This window comes from Lynx canadensis, chromosome A2, assembly GCF_007474595.2.
Source record: "Lynx canadensis isolate LIC74 chromosome A2, mLynCan4.pri.v2, whole genome shotgun sequence".
In the NCBI taxonomy this organism is placed as follows: domain Eukaryota; kingdom Metazoa; phylum Chordata; class Mammalia; order Carnivora; family Felidae; genus Lynx; species Lynx canadensis.
Window position 1 is genome coordinate 93673506 of NC_044304.2, and position 23427 is coordinate 93696932.

The following is a 23427-nucleotide window of genomic DNA, read 5'->3' on the forward strand; positions in this document are numbered from 1 at the left end:
TGGAGCGCGCGGGCGGGGCGGGCAGGGCCGGGGGAGGCGCGCGGGGGCGGCCGGGAGGGGGCGCCGCGGGGGCGCGAGCGGGGCTAGAGGCCCGCCGAGGACGCGGACTCCGAGCCGGGGAGCCAAGGTCCCCCTGGGGTCCCGAGCCCGGGTCCTTTGCCAAGGGGGAGGCGGGGCGGAAGCGGCGGGAGGGGCGGTTAGGGCGGGGCGGGTGGCGGTTCCGCGCCGCGGCTCTTTCTCCCTAACGCCCGAAACTCGGGGCTGAGAACTTCTCCCCGCCTGTGCCCCGCGCGCTCCGGCGACCCCCGGCTCCCGCACCTTGTTCCCAGCCCGTCCCCGCCCCGCCTCCGGCCGCGCCACCCCCGCTGTCGGCCGCCGGCCGCGCTGCTCTCGGTTACAAAGGAGGGAAAATGAGCCGGGCGGCGGCGGCGCGGCGCGGGGCCACCGCGGCTGCGGCGATGGCGGCCGCCCCCGGCACCACGTAGAACGCCCCCGCCCGCCCAGCCGCGGCCCAGGCCGGAGCAGAGCCTGCAGCTCGCCACTCGCCTCCTGAGCCCAGCGCGTCGCCTCCTGGCCGGAGGAGGAGGTGGAGGAGGAGGAGGAGGAGGCGCCGCCTTCTTGCCGCGCGCCCTCGCTGTTGTCTGCGCTCCGCTCTGGACCAGTTTGGGGAAGTTGCCGGAGCCCCGCGTCGCCCAGATGTGCGACCTCATTGAGCCGCAGCCGGCCGAGAAGATCGGCAAGATGAAGAAGTTGCGGAGAACTTTGTCGGAGAGTTTCAGCCGCATCGGTGAGTGGCGCGCTGCCCCGGGCACCGGGCCGGACGCCCCCGGCGCCTGCTCCTCCGCCCCGAGCTTCTGGCATCACCAAAGCGGCGACCACCCGGGGCTGGTGTAGAGTGTGCTGCGCGCGGACGGTGGAGGGAACAGTACCCGGACCTGGGGGTAGGGCGACAATGGAAAGGAGAGACACCCCTCTCCCTCGGGATCTAGGGGATCATTTGTGGATGATCTTAAAGCCCACAGTTTGGGTTTCCTCTCCTCGCCACTAGCGCTCCGCCTTTCGCGCCCGCGTTGGACTGGCGATGGGACGCCCCGGGCCCCGCTGCGCACAGGGCTGAGCGGCCGCCTGGGTCACTTGTTATTTTTTTATTTTTTTTATTTTTTTTTGCGCGCAGGTTTCGCTCTGGGGTGTTTAGTCAATAATTTAGCTTTGGAAATTGGTGAAACGTTGAGCTGTTCCTTCGTATTGTTTCACACATCCAACCTAAAGGGAAGTGGGACAGATACCTTGGGACCTTTTGTTCGGTACTTCGGGTCCTCGAAAGCGAGATTCGGCTGTTCTGTCCCAAGCTCTCTGAATCTTTCCATTGCAGCAAATAAATGCGCGCTGTGAACTTGTCTGAACATTTAGGAATAAGTCCCCAGAACTTCTTACATTTACTACAGCTCCGGGGCTATTGTCTTTAAACCAACCAACTGATACACAAATAAAAACCGACTGAGAAATGTTTAGGACATTTAAGAATAAATCCATGTCACGGACTATAACAGGGTGACAACAGTATTATGTGGAGTGGGTTTGCTAGCTTTTTAGGGTTAGCCATAGAAAACCCCTTTTAACCTTAAGACGGTAGCTGCCTCCTCTAACATTAGAACTTTCATTTATGCAGGTAACTGTTTTCAGCAAGAAAATCCTACAAGCACTAAAAATAACCCCTCGGATTCCCTAAGAAGCTTTCTAGCCTTTGTTTCACTTGTTTAACATGTCATCCATGTTAATGAAGGTGTTAATGGAAATTAAGCATAAAGTGCTTAATTCCTTAAAATAAACCCCTGGGGTGAATATGAGTATTGGAGTCATTCATCCATCCATCCATTCCTGTAAAAAAAATCATTATATAAGCACACTGTAAAATATGCAAACTTTCTTCAAGCAAGAGGAAATATGGATCAAAATTTAGCCTAGTTTTCTTTGTGTTGGGTTTAAAAATTTTCTATTGGTACACAAAATCTTTCCGAAATGACTGTAAAGTTATGGTGTGAAACCAACATTTAATCTTGGTTTTACTTATTGCATGTATTGGATAGTTGCAGTTTCACTCTCACGAGTTAGGGATGCATTTGAAGAGTTCCTACATGCAAATGAAGTTTGAAGCCAAGAGTGTGAGAGAGCAAGGTGTTCAGTTGGTGTGCATTTTTAAGGAGAATGTTCAACCTGGGACCCAAAGCATCACAGAGGTGGGTTCTGGAGTCCATTAAGCCCTGTTCTAAAACACATTAACTGTATATTTACTAATGCTAATGACTCTGTTGGAGCCCTTCCAGTTTTGTGTTAAATAATTCATTGCAGTTGAATCTCAGTAAGAAACCAAGGACATTAATACAAAAATTCCTTATTTTTAAGCAATTTTAAGATTTTGATCGACAATCAGTAAAATTTGGATTAACTACAATGCTGGCGAATGGGGTATTACAGTTAATTGGATTTTCTAGCTTACTGAGATTTAGTGATGTGAAACTCCTTTTGATTCCAACACTTGTTAAAATGTCTTCTATGATCTAGTAGATTTTACTTCCTTCTTTCAGAAACAGTACAGTGCAGTGAACCTAACTGATTATTTCTTGTATTGAAGGAAAGTCATGATTCTGAATAGCAAGTCCCATTCTGGAATACTGTAAAGAGATAAAGAGGTTTTATGTGGTTATGATTGTATGTCAAACTCAAGACATACGTGTGAAGTGGGACTGCAGAAAATTTAATCTTTGTTATCTGAGTACTTTCTTAATGTTATAAGAAACATTATAACAATGTTTGATGTTTGCAACATCAAAAAGCAATAAAACGAATTTGGTTATGTAAAGGTTTTAAGGTGCTCAAGACTATGGAATGGGGTTTTTACTATGGGATTGTATAGTGCATAGATTAAGGGTGTGGGCTGTGTCAGACCACTGGAGATTTCCCGTCTTGCCACATGCAGCAGTGTGACCTTGGACAGGTCCCTCACCTTCTGAGCTTCAGTTGTTTTGTTTTTTTTTTTTTAATTTTTTTAATGTTTGTTTATTTTTGAGAGGGAGACAGAGAGACAGCTTGTGAATGGGGGAGGGGCAGAGGGAGAGGGAGACAAATAATTTGAAGCAGTCTCCAGGCTCTGAGCTGTCAGCACAGAGCCTGACGTGCGATTTGAACCCACAAACCGTGAGATCATGACCTGAACCAAAGTTGGATGCTTAACCTGCTGAGCCACCCAGGCGCCCCTGAGCTTCAGTTTTTCATGTACAACTCAGTTTTGATATTGGCACTTAGGGAAATAACGCATATGATGTCTTGTGCAGTATGTAGTGTAGACTCAAGAGATGTTCATAATATGTTATTATCATTATTGGTGATTGCATCATATTGACATAATTGATTTTCTAGGTGGGAAGAAAGAGAAGGGAAGAAGTGGTTACTGACTTTACCGTATTAAAACAGGATGGACTTTGGAGTTAGTCTGGTCTGGGTTTGAACCCTGTTTTCCCAGCTTGCTGTGTGTCTTGGTCAACTAGCAGAATATCCCTCAACCTTAGAGTCCACATGTATACATTTTCTTACAGTTGTTGTGACGATTAAATCCCATAGAATACGTAAAATATCTAGTGCAAGATGTTACATGTGAAGATCAATAATGGGGGCCGTTACTATTCCTTCCAGTTTCTCTATGTATCCCCTGTCTCCCCCCTTTCTTCATTGGTACTTCATGAGATCACAGAGTGAATGGTTTATTCTTGGTGAGTAATCCAACATCTCTGTATATGCATTCCGTTTAACCAATCTATGATGGCTTTTGAAGTAAACATACTGACTTCATTTTGCTTTTTTGGTATGATTCAAAAGTGTAGCTTGTTATAGGATAAAATATACAGTATCGTTGTTTAGTCCTGAGAAGTTAACCGTTCATCTATAGAAAATGAGCACAACTTTTGAAAGTATGTGATATTCAATCAGTTTATTGTTAATAACCATTTGGACTGTATAAGAGCGGCAACGCTGATGTTTAATTCATCCACACGTAAATGGTCATACCAGCTTTGTCGCTACCCACCCCAATACAGCTGATCTGAGATTACTATATTATATAAGGTCTAATAAAACACACTGGCTTTCAAGCCATAGCACTCTAATTTATGACATCTGCCAGGGAGTGACTACAACATAGTTACAGTTCTTTTACAAGATGGGTGTAATTGGATTTCAAAGTCATCCACTGATTTCAGTGGTGAGTATTTATGGTTTTCTGCTAAATAATGTCAGTGTGTTCACTTATTTAGGAATTACTGTTGTTGTCTCACGAGTTTTTTTTTTTTTATTTTGCTTAACATAAATAAAGAGAAATGGGAATTTAGTTGTTAAAAAGTTTATGTTAAAATCCTTTTCCTCTTTTCTTTCCTGTTTCTTTTTATTTTTGAATGATAGCTTAGGAGGAGGAATGCTTTCTGTGTAAGATTAGGTCAAACTGTCATTTCTTCGTAGTCATTTGAATGCATTTCTTCACACTTGTTTGGATTAACTCCCAGAGAAAGGAAGTTTATACTCTGTGATATTTGAGGTGAAGCCCGTGTACACCATTTTTTTAAAAGATGTAGTTTGTGAGAGAACTGAATGAGAGGAAGAGGCCGAAATTTTGGGTTTGTTACTTTGTTCTGTATGTGTGTAATGTAGAGTCCAGCTGTCATTTGATAAGTCCATTCTTAAGGTTAAAGGTTCAGACACAAAATGTAAATACAGTACCATGTCTTCTTCCAATGTAGTTTCAAAAGATTTTAATTTGAAAACTAGGAAATGGAATTTATATCTATGATCCTTTCATGAGAGAAAATAGTGTATGGTTTTCATATGCCAACACTTTAGTGTGTCTCAAAAGGCAAGAGGCTGTCTTTTGGCCTTTGAAGTAGACATAATTAATTCAACAAATAATTATTGAGTACCTCCTATGTGCGAGATATTGTGCTGACATTCAGTTTCAGTGGCCATTGGTACCAGTCCGCAAGGACTTTTATGAGAAGACAGGCCAGTGAAAGGGCATTGACAATATAGAATGACAAATTTTACCAAGAAAATTAGCACAATTTGCTGTTGGAGAACATAGGAGGGACACCACTTTAGTCTTGGTGAGAGCATGGCAAGCTCTCTAGAGGAAGCAGTGTCCGAGCAGAGGACTAAATAGACTACCTGATTATCTCAAATGATTCAATGTATACATACACCTTTGTTAACCCATAAAAGTGTAATATACTTGGTATTCCATGATATCTTTGAAGACAATTGTGAGTTTACATTTACATGAATGATTAATGACAATCGGGGAATGTAATCAATAATGAGATGTTGCGTGCTTGTTTGGGTAATAGTTTATTATTCATCAATGACCTGGTAAATATTTGGCAGAGATGTATTTAATTGGCCTTTGTTGTTACTGTTAACTGCTGTTCAAGCAAGGATTCCATATTTATAAGAAACTATATAAAGTGTCGATCCACCAGTGAAGAGTTACTGAAGTCATAGATTTTTTGGTCTTAAAATGTTCTCCCCTAAGATATCTTGGGCTTGAGAATAGTGTGCATGGGAGAGAATCTAGCTTTCTGCTCCTTATATCTTAGAAAATACACCTGCAATTTCCTCTAGTATTTCTTCCATTTCTTTCTACCTGCAGACCCTACCCCTTTATCCAGAATGTTGAAGGAATTGGCAGGATTTGGGGGCAAGAAAGAAATAGTCCAGTCAGGATGTCAAAGACAATTTAGTTTCTTGCTTTCTTTATCTCTCAGTGTGAGGGTCTTCATTCTGTGTTTGCAGTTACCCGAGGGGTAGTTATCAACTGTAGTTCTTATTGGATGCTTTGCTTAGGAAAACCCAAGACTAAACTTTTATTACGTCCAAAGTAAAGAAAATACAGGAAGTTTGTGCTGTGATTTATAAGCTTGCTGCTTTAGCTTTGCATCTTACATGACAGCCACATAATCTTTCATTAATTTTTGTTAAATGAGCTAGGTATGTGGCTGCACAATGATTGACTTTGTATTTGAAATCAGTGAGCTAATCATTTCTTATTAGAAAAAAATTTTAAGATGGAACAACTTGCCTATATTTATGTAGGTCACTAATATTTTATCTTGGAATCACTACTCAAGTATGTTAATTAGAAGATATGCCTTAGGTTTGAGGGAGTGAGGGTGGGAGTTTAGTAACATTGTTGACTGATATTTAAAGAAAGCCTTCTAGATTAGAAGTTTTACGTTCTAAGTTAAAAATAGTCTTTAAGAATCATTGAGGATCTTACAGCTTTCTATCAAAATAGCTTATTTTAATTTTTTTAATGTGTATTTACTTTTGAGACAATGCAAGAGACAGAGTACAAGCAGGGGAGGGGCAGACAGAGGGAGACACAGAAGCTATCAGCCCAGAGCCTGACGCGGGGCTCGAACTCACGAACCATGAGATCATGACCTGAGCCGAAGTTGGACGCTTAACCGACTGAGCCACTCAGGCGCCCCTCAAAATAGCTTATTTTAGAGTTAGTGTAAGTTAAAGGGAAATATATAATAAAATGTGTGTAAGTAATTGAATGTAAGATAAGCCATTTGAGAATGGTATAAAGGGCTGTCTTTTTATTTTTCATTTAGAAGTAGTTGTCCTCTAATAAAGTCAGTAGAGAAATTTGGTACAGATCAGCTTCTTAGGTAAAAAGAGGAAAACTAAGAATTGAACTTTTAGAAACACTTTATTTCCCTCAATCTACCCTCACCCCCCTTAATTCACCGCAACTACATACTTCGTGATGTTTAAAAAGACAAGTCTATGGTATGAAACAGAAAATATACTTTTCAAGATTGTTACATTATATAATATAAGCTCTGGTATGGTAGCTTCCATTTAATAAGCACATGACTTCTCTCAGAGATTGATTCCCAACATAATTTGTTTTCCATTGCTTTTGTCAGAACATAGCTTTCCAAGTAAGAGCAACACAAGTGCTTCTATCCTGACTAGAACTGTCCAGTACAGACGGTAAACACCTATGCACAATTCTATAAATTAGGAACATGTCTCCAGCTAGTGGTTTCAGCTAAATTAGCTCCTTTGTGCATTCTCCTTAATATGAAACATTCTAAGTAATTGTAGGATTTAAGGAACTAGGGTGTTTGCCAACTATGCATGAAATACTTACTTCTCTCTCTTTAGAGTAATAGAATGCCAATTCTGATTCCATGCATATTTAAATAAATTTTGAGCATTTGCCAATTCCCATACGACATTCTGAATGCATTGTTTCCTTTGGTGATATTCGTTATAAAATTGATCATGTTGAAATGTTTGAATTATGTCTCTGCAGTGCTTAGTTTAACATGCTTAGTCTTTCATTACTGTATTTAAACCTCTCTCGGTATGGGAATCTCATTCAGGGCACTGTGCAGAGTGGGTGTCATCCTGACAATTGGTTTGGGAGGACCACACACCGTGCATAATGACATATGCATAAAACCCAGAAGCTGAAGGGGACATTTCTTTAAGATTACTTTTTGATTCTTTCATACTTTTCATTAAAATGTTTTCCTACTAAAGAAGAGATAGGGGAAAGATATACATTCTTCTTTTCCATACTTGGGAGGATAGTCCATTTACATATTTATGAAAGTGTCTCACAAAGAAGCATGCTGTGCAATTCTCTGTCTCATTTGTAGTTTTCCTATTTGTGTCATAACATTGTTATTCAGGTTGGGGTACAGTTTTACTTTCTGAAATGAAAACACCATACTGCTTTGTTTTCTTTCTGTTTTCTAGAACTTAGATACTTAGTTTCCTTGAGATGTTTCACAATAACTTCTTCCTTTCCCTTTTTGTTTTACAGCTTTGAAGAAAGAGGACACCACCTTTGATGAGGTAGGTTAAATTTCTTTATCTTATGTTGGATGTATTTAATTACTTCTGGGTATACTTAATAGGTGCCAACTTCACACTTAAGAAGCAGAAAAAAATGCCTTAAAAAAAGAAGAGATGACATCTCTATAGTTGTATTATTTTTCAGCTTTAATTATTTGAATGAATATTGGTGGCAGTCAACAGAAATATGTCTTTTTAAATTAGCAAAAATACCCCCAGGCCTTTGTGTTATTGACCCCTTAATGGTGGTAGTACTGGAGAAGCCCATTGTGAGGTACGTGCTTCGGGCAAGTCTGGAGTTGTTGGTAAGTTGGGCACCCCAGCTCCCTGCAGCCCTGCACTGAATCAGGATGTGATGCGATGTTGATGCCACTTATTGTCTATCAGATTCCCAAAGGAGGGGCTGACCTTCCTGTTCTAGTTTTCCTATCCTTTGTATATCAGATCTGTCTTTACCTACTTGCTACAAAGTAGCAAAAAAGTCTTCCAAGAGGGGGTCCATATGTAATTAATAGCATTTTGAACGTGATTTTTAAATTGTAACTCTTTCCTGAGTTTTTTGTGGTATCAGTGGGAATCACCAGACAGACAATGTGTTTACAAAATATTCTCAGGAGTGCTATAGAGTGAAGTGTTTCATTGTCACCATCCAAAGCCACAGTAATTGACATGTGTTGTAAATTGGGCTGTGTGTGTGTGTGTGTGTGTGTGTGTGTGTGTGTGTGTAGTGAGTTTATATATGAACACAAAAGTATATACACAGTGTGCTTATCCTGCAGCCTAATGAAGCATAGATTAGTTTGGTTGTGGTTGTTTGATTTAACAGTTGCAGTTTCTGTGAAATAAGCTACCTGTTCTCTCACTGCTGTACTGCTTCAGAGAAGTGAGGACATTTGTGCTTGTGGAAATCCCCTTGGCCATGTGGTTGGCTGTGGTGCAGGGCAGGACCACTCAGGGAGAACCTGCTCCAGATTGGGATTTCTGGATGGGGCCAGTGACATTTGGCTCTCATGGTCTGCCTCTTTGTCTGTTGCACCTGTTCCTTTTTTCCTGGGGCCCAGCTCTACAAAGCCACGTGTCCCTGGACTACAAAACAACTTCTCCTTCCAGCATTCCTGAAACATCCTGTAAAGCTTAGTTATTCTAGACCTAAACCAATAAAGGAATATTTTCTTCCCCATCTATAGTTGGTAATAATGATGTTCTCCTCTAAACCTGTATTTCTGGAATTTCTGCAGTGTTACTGAGATGTTTTTAGGAGAGTATGTTTTCTTCTCAGAAGAAATCAATTGGAGAATATTTGGTACTTTTTCTCTGTTTGTAAAGAAATGTCTCCCCTCTAATTTATGGAGGTAATGTAAGCTTACATAAAAGAGAAAAATAAGGAAAAGGAGAAAAGTCTCCCAATCCTATTACCTAGCTACAACCACTGTTGAATGTTCTTGTTTCTTTCCCTATGTTTAGAAACAAAAAAACATAAGCCATTTATTATATGCTGCTTTTTTCTTTTAACCCAAAATGTGGTATTTTCCCATGTTGTTACAGATGACTCCTAATCATTATTAGGAATTTGAAAAACCTCCTGTTTAGTTTAAATGCCATTGTTAATGATTGTTATTTTGTCATGTGGCTGTGAGATTAGCTTTCCAAAAAATCTGAGGCTGGAACCTAGATGAAAGTTAGGGAAGGATGTGTATGTGAAGCTGGTTACTACCCACCCTCCTTTACCTGGAAACCATTGCACAAAGGTCTGGATTTTGTAATATGGGGCAAAATTTTCTCTAGCTTTTACAAAGTGTTTTCCTTCCTCTGTACAAGAGATTGGTAAAAACAAAAACAAAAACAAACAAAAAAACAAAAACAAAAACAAAAAAACAAAACTCAAGTTAGTAAATCACAGAATGGTACACCTGGAGGAGATGTTGGAAATCACGGGGCCAACTTCATCATTTCACGGATGAAGAAATTGAGGTCCAGAGGGGCCCAGGAGTTTCCAGTTAATTATGGGAAGTGCCAGGGTCAGGCTCCTGGGAGATGGTAGTAGTAAAGGCATGCCTGGGTGTAAACCCTAACTCAGCTACCTTTTCAGGGGCAATTGACTTACTTTTTCCAAGTCTCTTATAAGTTAGAGATGTTTATCTCCCTCCTAAGATTGTTGCGAAGATTAAATAAGCTAAGTATATGAAGGTTACAGAAGAGTGATGGGCACATAGTAAATGTCTCATAGTTGGTATTCCCATTGCCCTTGTCTTCGTTGTCATCATCATCCTTCTCTTCACCGATGCTCTCACCATGACATCACCTTCTGTATTTGGAAGGGCTACAAGGAGGAAAGAAAGATTTAGTTTGAAATTAAGAATTGGGGCTATGAGGAGAGTTATTTTCAGATATTCCTCTACAATACCATATGAGACTTCGTGTGACGATTTACATATTAAAACTGTGAAACCCACCATTTTTTTTTGTTTGAAACTCACCAGTTTTTAGATTCCTTGAGAGGATGACTACATTCAGCTTTGTAATCCCTCATGTGTCTTGCACATGGTAAAACATTCAGTAAATATCTGTTGAATGTGAGTAAATATATATTGTCAATAAGTAGAGAGAATGTTGAACTGTCAGACAATGTGGATTCTCCTTTGCCAATTTCTAGCCATTCAGTTTTCTCATTTGTAAAGCCAGTCAGAGAGGATCATCTTCAAGTTGCTTTTTATCTTTAAATTGTTTTAAACCTTTATTCATTTTTGAGAGACACACAGAAAGAGAGGGAGAGAGAAAGAGAGCGAGCACGAGCCGGGGTGGGGCAGAGAGAGAAGGAGACACAGAATTTGAAGCAGGCTCCAGGCTCTGAGCTGTCAGCGCAGGGTCTGATGCAGGGCTCAAACCCATAAGCTGAGATCTTGACCTGACCTGAAGACGGTCGCTTAACTGACTGAGCCACCCAAGCACCCCATAGGGGGAGGGAGAATCTATTTTATTTTATTTTTTAATGTTCTTTATTTTTTATATTTGGGGGAGAGAGGGAGAGAGAGAGAGCGAGCGAGCTCGAGGAGGGGAGGGGCAGAGAGAGAAGGAGACACAGAATCTGAAGCAGGCACCAGGCTCCAAGCTGTCCTCACAGAACTATACACAGGGCTTGAACTGTGAGATTGTGACCTGAGCAGAAGTCAGACACTTAACCAACTGAGCCACCCAGGCACCCTATCTATCTTTAAATGTAAAATAAAATCCTACCTAACAGTCAACATGCACTTACAGTTTTACTAAGATCCCAGAAAAGGACATTGCATTTGTGATTAAATACGCAAGAAGTCACTAAGTTCTATGATCATCCTCAGATTGCAGTGTTAGAAGTTTTCTTGAACTCACTTTTCTTTGGCAGTTGGAGGACTTCTGTGTTGGAATTTAGTTAAGATTCGAGTCTTGAAACCTGGGTACTGAATCAGCTTCTTAGATATGCATCAAGGTGTGGCATCTCTCTTCCTACTCAGTATTTATGAGGCAGAGGACTCCTTACCTCAAGGAGTGGCCTCCTCCAGAGTGCCTGGAGCTGGACCTTAGTTGCTATTCCCTGATTCCTAGAGGATTTCTATAGGGTGTGTGTAAATGTTTGACCTTGAACAGAGGAGAAAAAGAGACGTGGACCTATTTGAAAGACTTATTATTCTTTCATTCTTCAATAGGCTGAAGTGCCATGACTGCAGATTTTTATAAGCAGCTTGGAATTATATTCATGAATAGTGTGCTATTGCTTGTTGTAGAGAGAGAATGAGACACTTTGGAAGTTAAGTATTGAGGGATGTTTACACTAGGCAACTTTGTTCGAATAGGAAATTTTGTTGAAGCCCATCCTATTTGGAGAGAGGACGATCATTTCGCTCTTCATTCATATTGTATCTGGGCGCTGATTAAAATATGAAGCGTTTTTGTTCTCTAAGTTTAATCTATACTTTTGATGGGTGGACTAACCATTTATAAGGATATCCTTATATCCTTGTGTAAAGTTGCAGAACTTTCCAAATTCTTTCTCACCTTTTTGTCCCCAGTAGATGTCTTAGGCCATGTCTCCCGAGTGGCCTCATTTTCCCTGTGCCATAATATACTATGACTTCAGGGAAGTTTTGAATCTTATTTTTTTAAATTAGTAATTTGTTTCAAAATGATACCTAAAATATGAACAGTCAGAAAATACAGTTAATCTCTCCCAGTGTAAAAGTACTATGTATAAAGCCTTTTGAACTGTGGAAGTAAAAAGTTCTAAGTGAGTATAAATATGTGTGTTTAGAAAGGGTTGGAAATGTCTAAAGCCACAGCAATCATGAATTGTTCTTGTGTTTAAATTAAAAAGGTTAAGTTGTGTAGTTTTAGTTATGCTTCATGCCTCTGTTATTTTAGCTCAGATGAGTTGCCAGAACAAAGTGTTGAGTATGCTTGGCTCTTTACTAAGAAATACAAAAATTCTAGTGGTTGAAATAAACCTTGGAAATGCAGAGAGGTTTGTTTGTTTGTTTGTTTGTTTATCGTATATAATCCAGATAATTAAGCACTTTTTTTTGTAGGGGGGGGGAATTGGTCATTTACGAGCTTTTTAATTTTCTGTGCTCTGGTCATTTGTTTCCTGTTTGCAAAGTAGAAGGGGCTGCCAACACATATTTTTGCATTTTACAGCTATTTTAATTTTTGTATCCTAAGGAAATGTGTACAAAGCATATAAAATGTCTTAACATTTTTGCATCTGATCTGTAACTTCCTCAGGTACATTTTTATAGGTAACTTGCTTCCTCTCTGCTTAATATAATAATTTTGTGAGATAGATGGGGGGGGTCAGATGCATTGACCTCTGCTTCTAGGCCATGCCCCTCTTTGTTGTTTTGTATAAATATGTAACTGTAATACTGGAGATATAAACACAGCAGTGATTTTTCTGAGAACCAGATTCTAGGAGTCAAAGTACAAATATGATTTGGGGATATTCCTGGTCATTATTTTTCCATGCATTGAGGGTGGTGGGAGCTGTTGCAGTTTTCTTCTCACCTAACTACCATCATGGTCTGAGGCCCCTGTGTCTGTGTGAATAATGTATACATTGTATACAGCTGTCTAGCTTCCGACTTCCCTGACTTCCTCATCTAAAATACTAAATCCCAGTAACTGTCTTTCCCTGTGAGCTTCCTCACTCCTGCTGTACTCCTTTTATATCTTCTTTGTGGGTTCCCTGTTTCCAGACCACCCGTTCTCTGCCCATACCCCTCCTGTTTCCTTCTCTGTTCACTCATGGTACATCATTCCCTTGCCAGTATCCTCAGTGGCCGTATCCCTTTGTGTTTTGCTTGTAATCTACTCCGCCAGACCTTGATTTTGACCTGGCATCTTTTCCCCCTCTGCCCACCGGCTGCCAAGAGCTGCTTGAGGAAACCACTCTGTAAATAAATTTATCATCTCTGGCCTTAGCTGGAACCTAAGGCAACTGTGTACAGTCTTGCCCTGTGTGGCTGGCCTGTTTCCTGCTGAAACCTTTCCACTTCCCTCAATCCTTCTAGCAACCCTCCTCTACCCCTCCTTCCTTTCATAGATGACTTTCCACTCTGTGTTGGTTTGCTGGAGTTGTAGAAAAGTCCCACAGACTGGGTGGCTCAAACAACAGAAATGTATTGTCTCACAGTTCTGAAGACCAGAAGTCTGTAATCAAAGTGTGGGCAAGGTTGGCTCCTTCCGAAGGATGTGAGGGAAGGATACGTTCCAGGCCTCTCCTCTTAGCTTATAGATGGCCTTCTTCTCCCTGTGTGTCTTCACATCACCTTCCCTTAATGAGGGTGTGTTTTTCCAACTTTTCCCTTTTAACAAGGACATTGGTTGTATTGAGTTAGGGGCCCACCCCACTCCAGTATGACCTCGTCTTAATTTGACTAATTACATCCGCACTGACTCTGTTTCCAAATAAGATCACATTTGGAGGTTGGGGGCGAGGGGTATGGTTAAGAAGAATTTTTGGTGTACACAATCCAAAACTCATAACACCCTCCAACTTCCTACAACACTTAATGCTGTTAGGCGTCAGCACCTTGCCTGCACATGTACCTTCACTTGCTCCAATTTTATTTCCTTTTTTCCAACTTCAGAGGAGGATGTGTCTTTTCTCCTGTTCTAGGCTAATTCGTCCTCCTTTCCTCTTCACTCCTTTCCCTGCTTTCACTCCAAAATCTGTGTAATTGATTCTGTATTTCCTTATCTACTTATTCTTTCTTATTGTGTCTCTTCTTTCTTACAGGTGTTTCACCCTAGGCTCTGAGCACAGTTAAGTGTTCCCTGTCTCTTCTGTGCTAATGGAAGCCCTCTGTCCACTGTGATCATTTTTTTCATGCCCTCCTCGAGCAGTATGTCTGTTCCTACTCCTTCCTTTTGGCTACTCCCTTATTATACTCCCATGAGTGTGGCTGAGCCCGCTTTCTGTTCTGAACCCAGATATGCAGCTGCCCATTTGATGTTCCTGCCTCTTTATCTCGTAGTCATCTCAGTCTCGGCACATACCAAGTACTCCTCAGCCTGTGCCTTTTCTCTTTGTTATCTTAGTGATTTTCCAAGGCAGAAGCAACCTGACACTGTCCTGAGCTTCGCCCCAAGCACCACATCCTGGCATTGGCTTGGTCCTCGTTGCCTCCTGCCATTTCCCTTCCCACTGCTGAGGCAGGCTCACACTTCAGCTTCATCCTCTCTTGCCTGGACGTGTGGTCATCTTCTTACTGGCTTCCCTGCCTACAGCTTGCCTCCTGTTCCCGCAGAGTGACAGATCTGAAATGCTTTTCTCTTGCTTAATACTTTAAAGGCTCCCTGTTAGCTGCAGGTTCAAGTTCAGACTCTTAACTTGGCCTTCAAGTCCTTCCATGATCTATCTCTTGCCCACCTTTCCATCCTCATCAGTCATCTCTGATTTTCATGCCTTCATTATCACCAGCTGACACCGTATCAGTTCAGGACTTTATCACTTTTACCTTTTTTATCCCAATAACCTCTTAATTGGTCTCACTGTTCCATCTCTCACTCTTCTGCTCCAGCCTTCCTAACATGTCTTTCTTGTCGTGATGTTTCCTTATTCAAAGATTTGTACAGGAAACAATTGTTGATGTCTGTTTTATTAGGCTCTGAATATGCTCTGACCCTGACTCTTAATCTCATCAGTCTCACAGAATTTAATCCCACTGACAAGCACATCTTGACTGGCTCCTATCATCTCGAAATGTTGGGTCTGGGCACAAATTCAACTTCACTCTCTTTATAGTAAGATTTTATGTTACAGTATATCCTGTTTTCTTTTCACCATGGTCATGTCTGACATCCCTGGATGACATGAACCTGTCCCATGCAAGAAGTCTAGAAATATACAGACTATTCTTGGATTGTGCCAGTAATCTGGTACGTAGTAGTTTTTCAAATGCAGCGTTTGAAAAAGAACCATCTGAAAAAGAACCTCACTTCCTCCTTTATTCTATCATTGGAATTTAGTTGAGATTTCTGGGTTCTTAAAACTTTCTGTGCTTTAGTTTTTCCTTTCTATAAATGTTTGATCACATTTACTGTCTCCCTAATTATGGTACACATAATTACAATAATTTTGTCTAGTCCCAGACAGTGGCTAGAGTGTCTGGGTAGTGCTGTAAAAATTCAGAGAGGAAGTACATGTCACAAAATGTAAAATGTATGACATTTGGGAGAATTAGTCACTTCCACATTCTTAATCCCCAGAAGACAGAATGTTACAGGAGTTGAAAGCATGAGTAGGGTTTCTCTTGGTGGGCACTGTGCACCCTGATGGCAGGGCCCGTTAACCAGTAGCAAGTCTCTCCTTTAAGGGTGGTTGGTGTTTCCTTGTGGGGTGTGCTTTGATTTGCATGTTTGAATTCTTTTGTAAAGAGCCGACTGTTGGTGTAGAGAGTTTTTTTTAGTTTTTTTTTTTTTTTCTTTAAGTACAACCTAGGTACTTATGATATTCTTCAAGAACAAAATGGGCCCAGCTACAGGGAATATGTTATACCATTTTCCTTCTGACTGAAATTTGAACCGCTGATTTATTTATTTATTTATTTTTTAATGTTTATTTATTTCTGAGAGAGAGACAGAGCATGAATGGAGGAGGGGCAGAGAGAGAGGGGGACACAGAATCAGAAGCAGGCTCCAGGCTCTGAGCAGTCAGCACAGAGCCCGACGCGGGGCTCAAACTCACAAACCGTGAGATCATGACCTGAGCCGAAGTCGGTCACTCAACCGACTGAGCCACCCAGGCGCCCCTGAACTGCTGATTTATAATCTACAAATCCTTAAATGGTTTGGTTGCGTTTCAGACCGCCTCTTACTTTAGGCACCATAATAATAATTGAAATGAGCTAAACCAAAGGGTCAGGGCTTTCGGAGGACTGGAATCATAGTCTGTACTTGATCTGGAGTGTGCTGACCTTTATATCAATGTGACAGACATACCTTTCTAAGTAATCCTTTTCTGAGAAATACATTCTTTGAATTTTTTTAATAGTCTAAAACACAATTAACTCTTCTTATTCTCTGTGTCATAAAATTTACAAAAGGCATAATTACAAAAAATTGGAACCAGCAAATTGCTCTCCATTTTGCCAGCTTGATTCCTCCAGGATGCATCAGTGTCAGGTTTCTTGAAGGAGCTCTTTCACTATGTAAAGATAATAATTGAAGGATTATTCAGTTTTTCCTTCTGAATCTATTTTATTTTTAGTATATAAAGTTGGTTCTGGTTATTCTTTCAAAATATTATTTAGTTTTTAAATTTTCTTCTCTCTTTTCTCTTTTCTTTTTTCCTCTCTCTCCCTTCTTTCTTCCCTCCTCCCCCTCCCACCCCTTTCTTTCTTTCTTTTCTTTGTTTTAAGCATATGAGTCTGGGGATTTTCTTTAAATTTTTTTTCTTATGATCTAAAAATATGGCAGTAGTCTGTACTACAATGTCTGGGGCAACATTATGTGCTTAATTTTTAAGTGATGTGATTAGTAGTTTTTTGTGTAAGTCTTTCTGAATAGCTACCCTAAATTCTAAATTTCGTGATATTAAATGTTATAGGCATGGGTAAGGAATGTGTAGACAAAACATTTTTAAGGCTTTTATGACTAATGTAGAAAAATTTATTGTAGCATGTAATTGTATACTCAGACTAAATTATGTCAGATAGAGTACTTATTTGACTTTTCACTGATACACATTTTTCTAAGCTGGCAAGTCAGACTCATGAGTATTAAAAGAGACTTGGAATTGAAGAGAGTCTTGGAGTGACCAATTCCACGTACTTATTTGTGTTTTCTCAATCTTAGGATACTCTTCATGTGAGATGTCTGTAAAGTGTGATGTCTAAAAGGTATCTTCATATTCAGTGTCTGGGAATTAGCATTCTACTCTAAGTGACCTCAAACATATTATAATTCTGTGTTCTTATCAGCTGAAATGTTGAAGTAAGCAGTTTCCTTTAAAAAAAAATGGAGAGCAGATTGATGGCATCCTCTTTCTCTCTCTTTTTTTTTTTGATATATACCAGGAATTCAGCATATTCTAGAGTTTGTCCATGGGAATGTGCCATGGCACCCATCACATTTGTCTTGGTGGATACAAATTAGTCTGTTCCTCTGGACTGTTATATGCCTTAAAGCTGAGTTATGACTATGACTTAGTTACTTCAGAGCCTTATTTGTTCTATTTTAAAGGATTTTTCAAAAAAGGAGATTGTACTAGCTCTATAAAACAGTGACGAGTGTGGATGGTGAGTTTCTAAAAGCTTCCTGAAGATTTCAGTGCACTTTCCCTACCCAAATCACATGCTTTGAGACAACTGCTGCTGCAGTTAGCCAGGGTTATTTTTTGAGAGTATGTCATATCCCACAGATGTGTTCAGATGACGAAAATGATTGAGAGCCACTTTTCTGAAATATCTATTATTGAACTATTAGAATGGAGTTGAAGATGGACACTGGTATAGTCACATGCAGTCTGATTTTTTTTTTTTTTAAGAGCTCTTGATTTCAGGTTCTGCATCCTGATTTTTGGCTCAGAAAATACAGTCTTGGTTCTAAATTGTGTATTTTTTTTATATTTCAATATTCTAGATATTCTAGCTAAAAGAAGACTAAGATAGGGATCAAGCTTTTTTTTTTTTTTTTTTAACAAGGAAGGGGCTAGGTAGACATTATTCTACAACAGAAAAGTGAATAAGAAGTTAGTTTTTTTTCAATTTTAATAAAAATTTCATTAATTAAAAAAGAAATAAGAGATAAGATTGATGAGATAAAATTGAGTGTTAGTAGTAGTCATTCAAGGCATGAATTACATCTTTTGTGTTGTAGGTGTTCATTTATTTAAACCTTCTTTAGTTGTGTAGTTCTCTTTACATTGTCTTCAAATGAAATGATGGAGAATGATCTGCAGTACTTGATTCTCTACTCTTAAAAGAGCGACTATTTAATTTTATAAATGAGCATCCTTGGGTCATTAGATATTGGGGTTCAGGTGTGCCAGAGGCTTTGTAACATATGGCCTGTCCCTTGATGCCCTAATTGAGCTCAGAACTTTCCCCAAGAGGTTTGGATTACTTTATCTAAATGATGTGCTGCATGTGCAACAAAAAGGTGCTTTAGTCACAAAAGGAAGAAATAGACAAGTATATACTTTGTAAGATATGCTGGTTTGCTTTTACATTAATTTCTCTGCAGTTATTAGAAGGTAAAAATCTTAAAACTCATATTAATGACATTAATTGGATAACCACAATTTTGGGTGATTCGCTTTTAATAGATACAACATTACCTTTATTTTCCTTTTATCTTCTTATATATACATTTCCTTGCATTTGAATAGTTTTTTTTTAGGCGATATAATATGGCATATTGAACTCAACTTAGATTTTTTTTCAGGTTCAGAATTTTTACTTCTTATCACAGTTACATATTTTCCACTGAATAATTTTAATACTTTGCTATTAAGAAAGTGACCATGCTCATTACAGATAATTTTATATATTGTATATATTCATATATATTTATATATCTTAAATATTAAAAGCATAAAATAAAACTTACAGTGTTCAGTGAAAACAACCATTGCATATAGAATATGATCTCTACTTTGTGAAACATATGTATTCCTGTATGGGGGAAACATCTGAAAAAAGAAAATATAACAAAAAGGTAATTTGGAAATAGAGGTTTATTGAAGTTGTGACTTGCTCAAAGCCCCTCAGCTATACAGGAGTTTAATCCATGATTGCAACACAGTCTGTCTTACTCTAGCATGTGCTTAGCATTTTACTGGGTTGCTTCCCAGGAGAAGGGAGAAACAACACACAGGCACTATGGGTGTGGTATGTGGTATATAGATGGGGATAGGACCCAAAGTTCTTACAAAGAAGCAACTGATGTTTGGTAGTAATTCTAATAGATGAATTATTTTCCTAATAAGGAATAAAAACAAGTAAACTTAAAAGATTCCTGCAGTAGATCTGTGTCATTTTTGAACCAAGTTACACTTATTTTGGAAACTGAGGTCGGGGAAGATTAAATAGGTTGCTGAAGAGAAATATGGTTAGTGTGAGATCAAGAAGGTCTCTTGTCTGAATTATTCACTGCATTTTGCTTTCAGTTTCAAGGTTATGCTAAAACTGTGCTTGTATTTCCATTTTTATCTGGATTTGGGTGGGGATTGAATGGAATTGTTTGAGTTATAAACTTGATCATTCTGGTAGTAATAGTTTAATACAGATTTCCAGCTAGACACTGGGGCTCTGCACACAGTTTTAGGCTATGGAAGAGTCATGATTGGATGAGGTACCATGGATCACCAGCCTACCTACAGATTGGTTCCAGCTGGGAGGTATGATGAGCTCAATGCTGGCATGTGTTTTAACTGGCACATTCAGAAAACAGTGTTAGATCTTCCAGTGGGTATAAAATTGCCTCTTTGACCAGGGCAAGTAGTTAATATTAAACAGAAAATGTCAGATAATAAACCCAATTCTTTTTTCCAAATCCTGACTATATATATGCTTGTGCATGTGAAGCGACTCTCGCTTCATTTTTATTTCATATTGTAACAGCCAAAGTCTTTGTGAAGATTGAAGACAGCAGAAAAAGGCAGATATTTTTGATATTTACATTGTAGCCGGAGAAAGAAAGATTTTAAGTGGGCATAGAGAGAGAGACATTGAATACTTTGAATTCCTTTTTATTGGTAACCTGAGAGCTGAGGACAGAAACAGACCAGTTTTTTCTGTCTCTTTTTTCCTATACTTCTAACATCACTGGGGTTTCTTCTTTCCTTTTTTTCTCCCTGAGACTGCTTGGTCTTGGTGGAGACAGTTAGCTCCATCTTGTCTGAAGCAAATAGTTCAACCACCAGCCACCATGCTTCTTTTGCCCTGAACCCTTTGGCAGCCAGGGCAGAGGGTCCAGGTTGTCGATGACCTTTTGGCCGCTTGCACCATCTTTCCCAACTGGGACAGGCACAGTTCTTTTTCTGGTTCATGACTGGTGGATGTGGGCAAGGGAAGAAGAAGAGCAAAGCAGTAGGCAGGAGATGCTGATGTTGGATAGTGATTGGCCCCAGTTCTACAATTACCAGCATTATGACCCCCCCTGCATTTCGTGGACTAGTTCTGGCAAATATATTGTTTCATTTACACTGTCTTTTTTTTTTTTTTTTTTTTTTTTTTACAGCTGGTAGAATAAGGAAGACTTGAGGGCAGAAACATATAGAGTAATTTTAGATTCTTCTCTGGTACACATTGGGCTCAGAGTAGGAGAGTTTGTGCCTTTTCAGTGTTTTCTTTTTCTTTTTGATGAGAAGGATCAGGGAAGGGAAAATATCAAGAGAGCAGAATCAGTTTGCCAGTCACCAAGCTCATTAAAGTTAATATTTACTTTAAAAATGAATGTATTTGCCAGCCCTTCCTGCTATTTGTTTGGGGAGCATTTAACTTACATGGGAGAGCCTGTGTCTAGTTTCCACTTCCATTTGGGCATTTTGTCTCTGAGGCCAGTAGCAGGTATGATACTCTGTCTCTGTGGCAGGTATGATATGCTGCTGATCTCGGTCATAACACCTGTTTTGTTTGTTTGTTTGTTTTACTTCAAATTACATTTATTTTGAGAGTAAAGGAGGGTAAAAAAAATGAACTTGTCAGTTTTTTTTCCTCTTTTTCTGTGTTTACTGCTCAATTTTGTTAAACTTACTTTCAGTAACTCAGCTGACACATTGGAGATTTATGAAAACTGGAAATTTGATTGAAATGTAGCCTTGAAACTCAAAGATTACATTTACTTTTTTATTTTTATTTTTCTTACTTATAATACTGTTCTATTTTTACATATAAAATAACATCTGGTCATTAATGAAAAGATAAAAAATACAGATCATGTAAAAAATTGAAAATTTAGAAAAATTAAATTTCAATTTATTTTTTAAAAAGTTAAAAAAGTTTACTTGTTTTGAAGAGAGAGAGACCACATGATCAGGGGAGGCACAGAGAGAGAGAGAATCCCAAGCAACCCCCACGCTGTCAGTGGAGAGCCTGACACAGGGCTCGATCCCACAAACTGTGAGACCATGACCTGAGCCAAAATCAAGAGTCGGTTGCTTAACTGACTGAGCCACCCAGGCACCCTGAAAATTTTTATATTTATTAAAAAATCTTCTTTGCAATACTTTTAACAGAATATCCTTTTCAGTTTACATTTTTTTTTCTATGTAGGAACATGGTTTGTCCCACTACTGTCCAAGTTTTTTCTTTTCTAAATAAAGATCTTTTCATAAAGTACATTATAGTTTTCTTAATCTTTATGCCTTGGTTTTTTTGTCATTCATGTTATTCCTAGACCTCTCTTAAAAATAAATTGCTAATTAAGAATGAGAATCAATTTTTATTGTTCTTGTTCCTGTAGAATTTTATATATTTCTTTTCTGTTTTGCTATTTTACTAAGCTCTGTTGGTTCCAGCATTTTTCAGGGGTTTCCTTTGGGTTTTCTAGGTATGTAATCATGTCATCTGCAAACGATTTTTTAATCTCTTCCTTTCTTCTATTAGTTCTTTTCTCCTGATGCTTGTAAGTTTCTAAATGAAAGCTGTTATTTTTCTTTAGGTCTCAGATGAGTGTTTTTCAACATAAAAAATTTTAATGAACGTAAAATATTGATTTTTTCAACTTCTCTAGACATTTAATAACCAAAGGGTAGAGTAAGTTTTGTTGCTGAGTTTTTAAAGCAATCTGTGTCAGAGAGAACTGATGATTAGGTTTAATTGCTTGAAGGTTGTTTTGAGGAATGTTTAAATTTATATGTTTTTAAAAAAGAGATACTGTATGCCTCTTTAGTATCTTTTTGACGTGCCTTTTCTCTTAAAAGTCTGTATATTAAATATTTCTGTGGTGACACCCACAGGTGTGTCCTGCAAGATGGTGCAATTAGTGCATGGTATTCTTATCTAGTCAGAAACCTGAAAAATGTTTATGAACTTGTAGTGGGACATCTACCACTATTTTGAGGATCAGTGAGGATCACCTGTTTGGAGATGAGTCACAGGAACACACAAACACTGATTCAGTGTTTGGTGGACCGGGTGTTTTTCTTCAAGAGTTCATTTATTTTTGAGTGATTAACTGATTGGTGCTGGCTGTCTGTGGTTGTGCTCTGTGTCTTCTACCAGGCTGTGAACCCACGCCTTTCCACCCTGCACTTCCCCTGAGGGTGGTGAGTAGGAATCACAGGAAGAGGAGCTTTGGGCTCTTGCTCCGCCATCTTCCAGCTGGGTTGTGCCATTCCCCCTACAGACAATCTAGGCGCCTCCTTTTCCTTCACTGTACAAGGATCATAATCTCTACCTGGTGGGGTTATTGTGAAGTTTAATCAAATAATGCCTGTAAATTCTTTAACAGGTCTTGGCACATAGCAGGTACTCTCCTTCATACAACTTGATTGTGCCACTTATGGCTTCCATCACACGTGGTGATATTTCTGTCATCCTTCTTTTTCCCTCAAGTTGAGGGTCACGTGGTGCCTGCCTAGCTTTATCGTGGGACACTAGTGATCTAATTTTGGGAACCTCCTCATTTTAAAGATGGGAGAAACTGAGGCTTTGAAATCCAAACTTAGCTTCCTTCTGCCACTATTCCCTTCCTCCTCTACCATAGTGGCCTTGCCATGACCATGTGCTGACTGGATCTGGCAGAAAGTCATCTCTACTGGTGGCGTTTGTCAACCAGATGGGCTTTGGTGGATAGGATTTTATATCCTGGAAGATCGAAGCTCTGCATTTGTGAACATTATTAACCAATGCTTTAGTAGCAGACAGCACTCACACATGTCACATCTACAGTGTGCATTTGGTGACAGGAATTTCCAGAAAGATCTGTGATTACCCTATGTACAGAGGGAGGAATATCTTCCCATGCTTTCCCATTTCTAGGTCAGTGCCTTCTCTGTAGGCTCTGATGATGTCTCCGTGGTTCTCTTTGTTG

The 23427-nt window shown here is 39.6% G+C and overlaps 1 protein-coding gene across 1 annotated transcript in view; it reads left to right on the forward strand.

The window, feature by feature from the left end:
* Positions 1-573: 573 nt before the first annotated feature.
* The window catches only part of CDK14 (cyclin dependent kinase 14), a 513369-nt gene continuing 490515 nt past the window's right edge, over positions 574-23427 (forward strand). Inside the window, exons 1-2 of the mRNA XM_030307919.1 lie at positions 574-787; positions 7886-7917. Coding sequence (XP_030163779.1) covers positions 697-787; positions 7886-7917 — 123 coding nt within the window. The 5' untranslated portion in view covers positions 574-696. The remainder of the gene's footprint in view (positions 788-7885; positions 7918-23427) is intronic.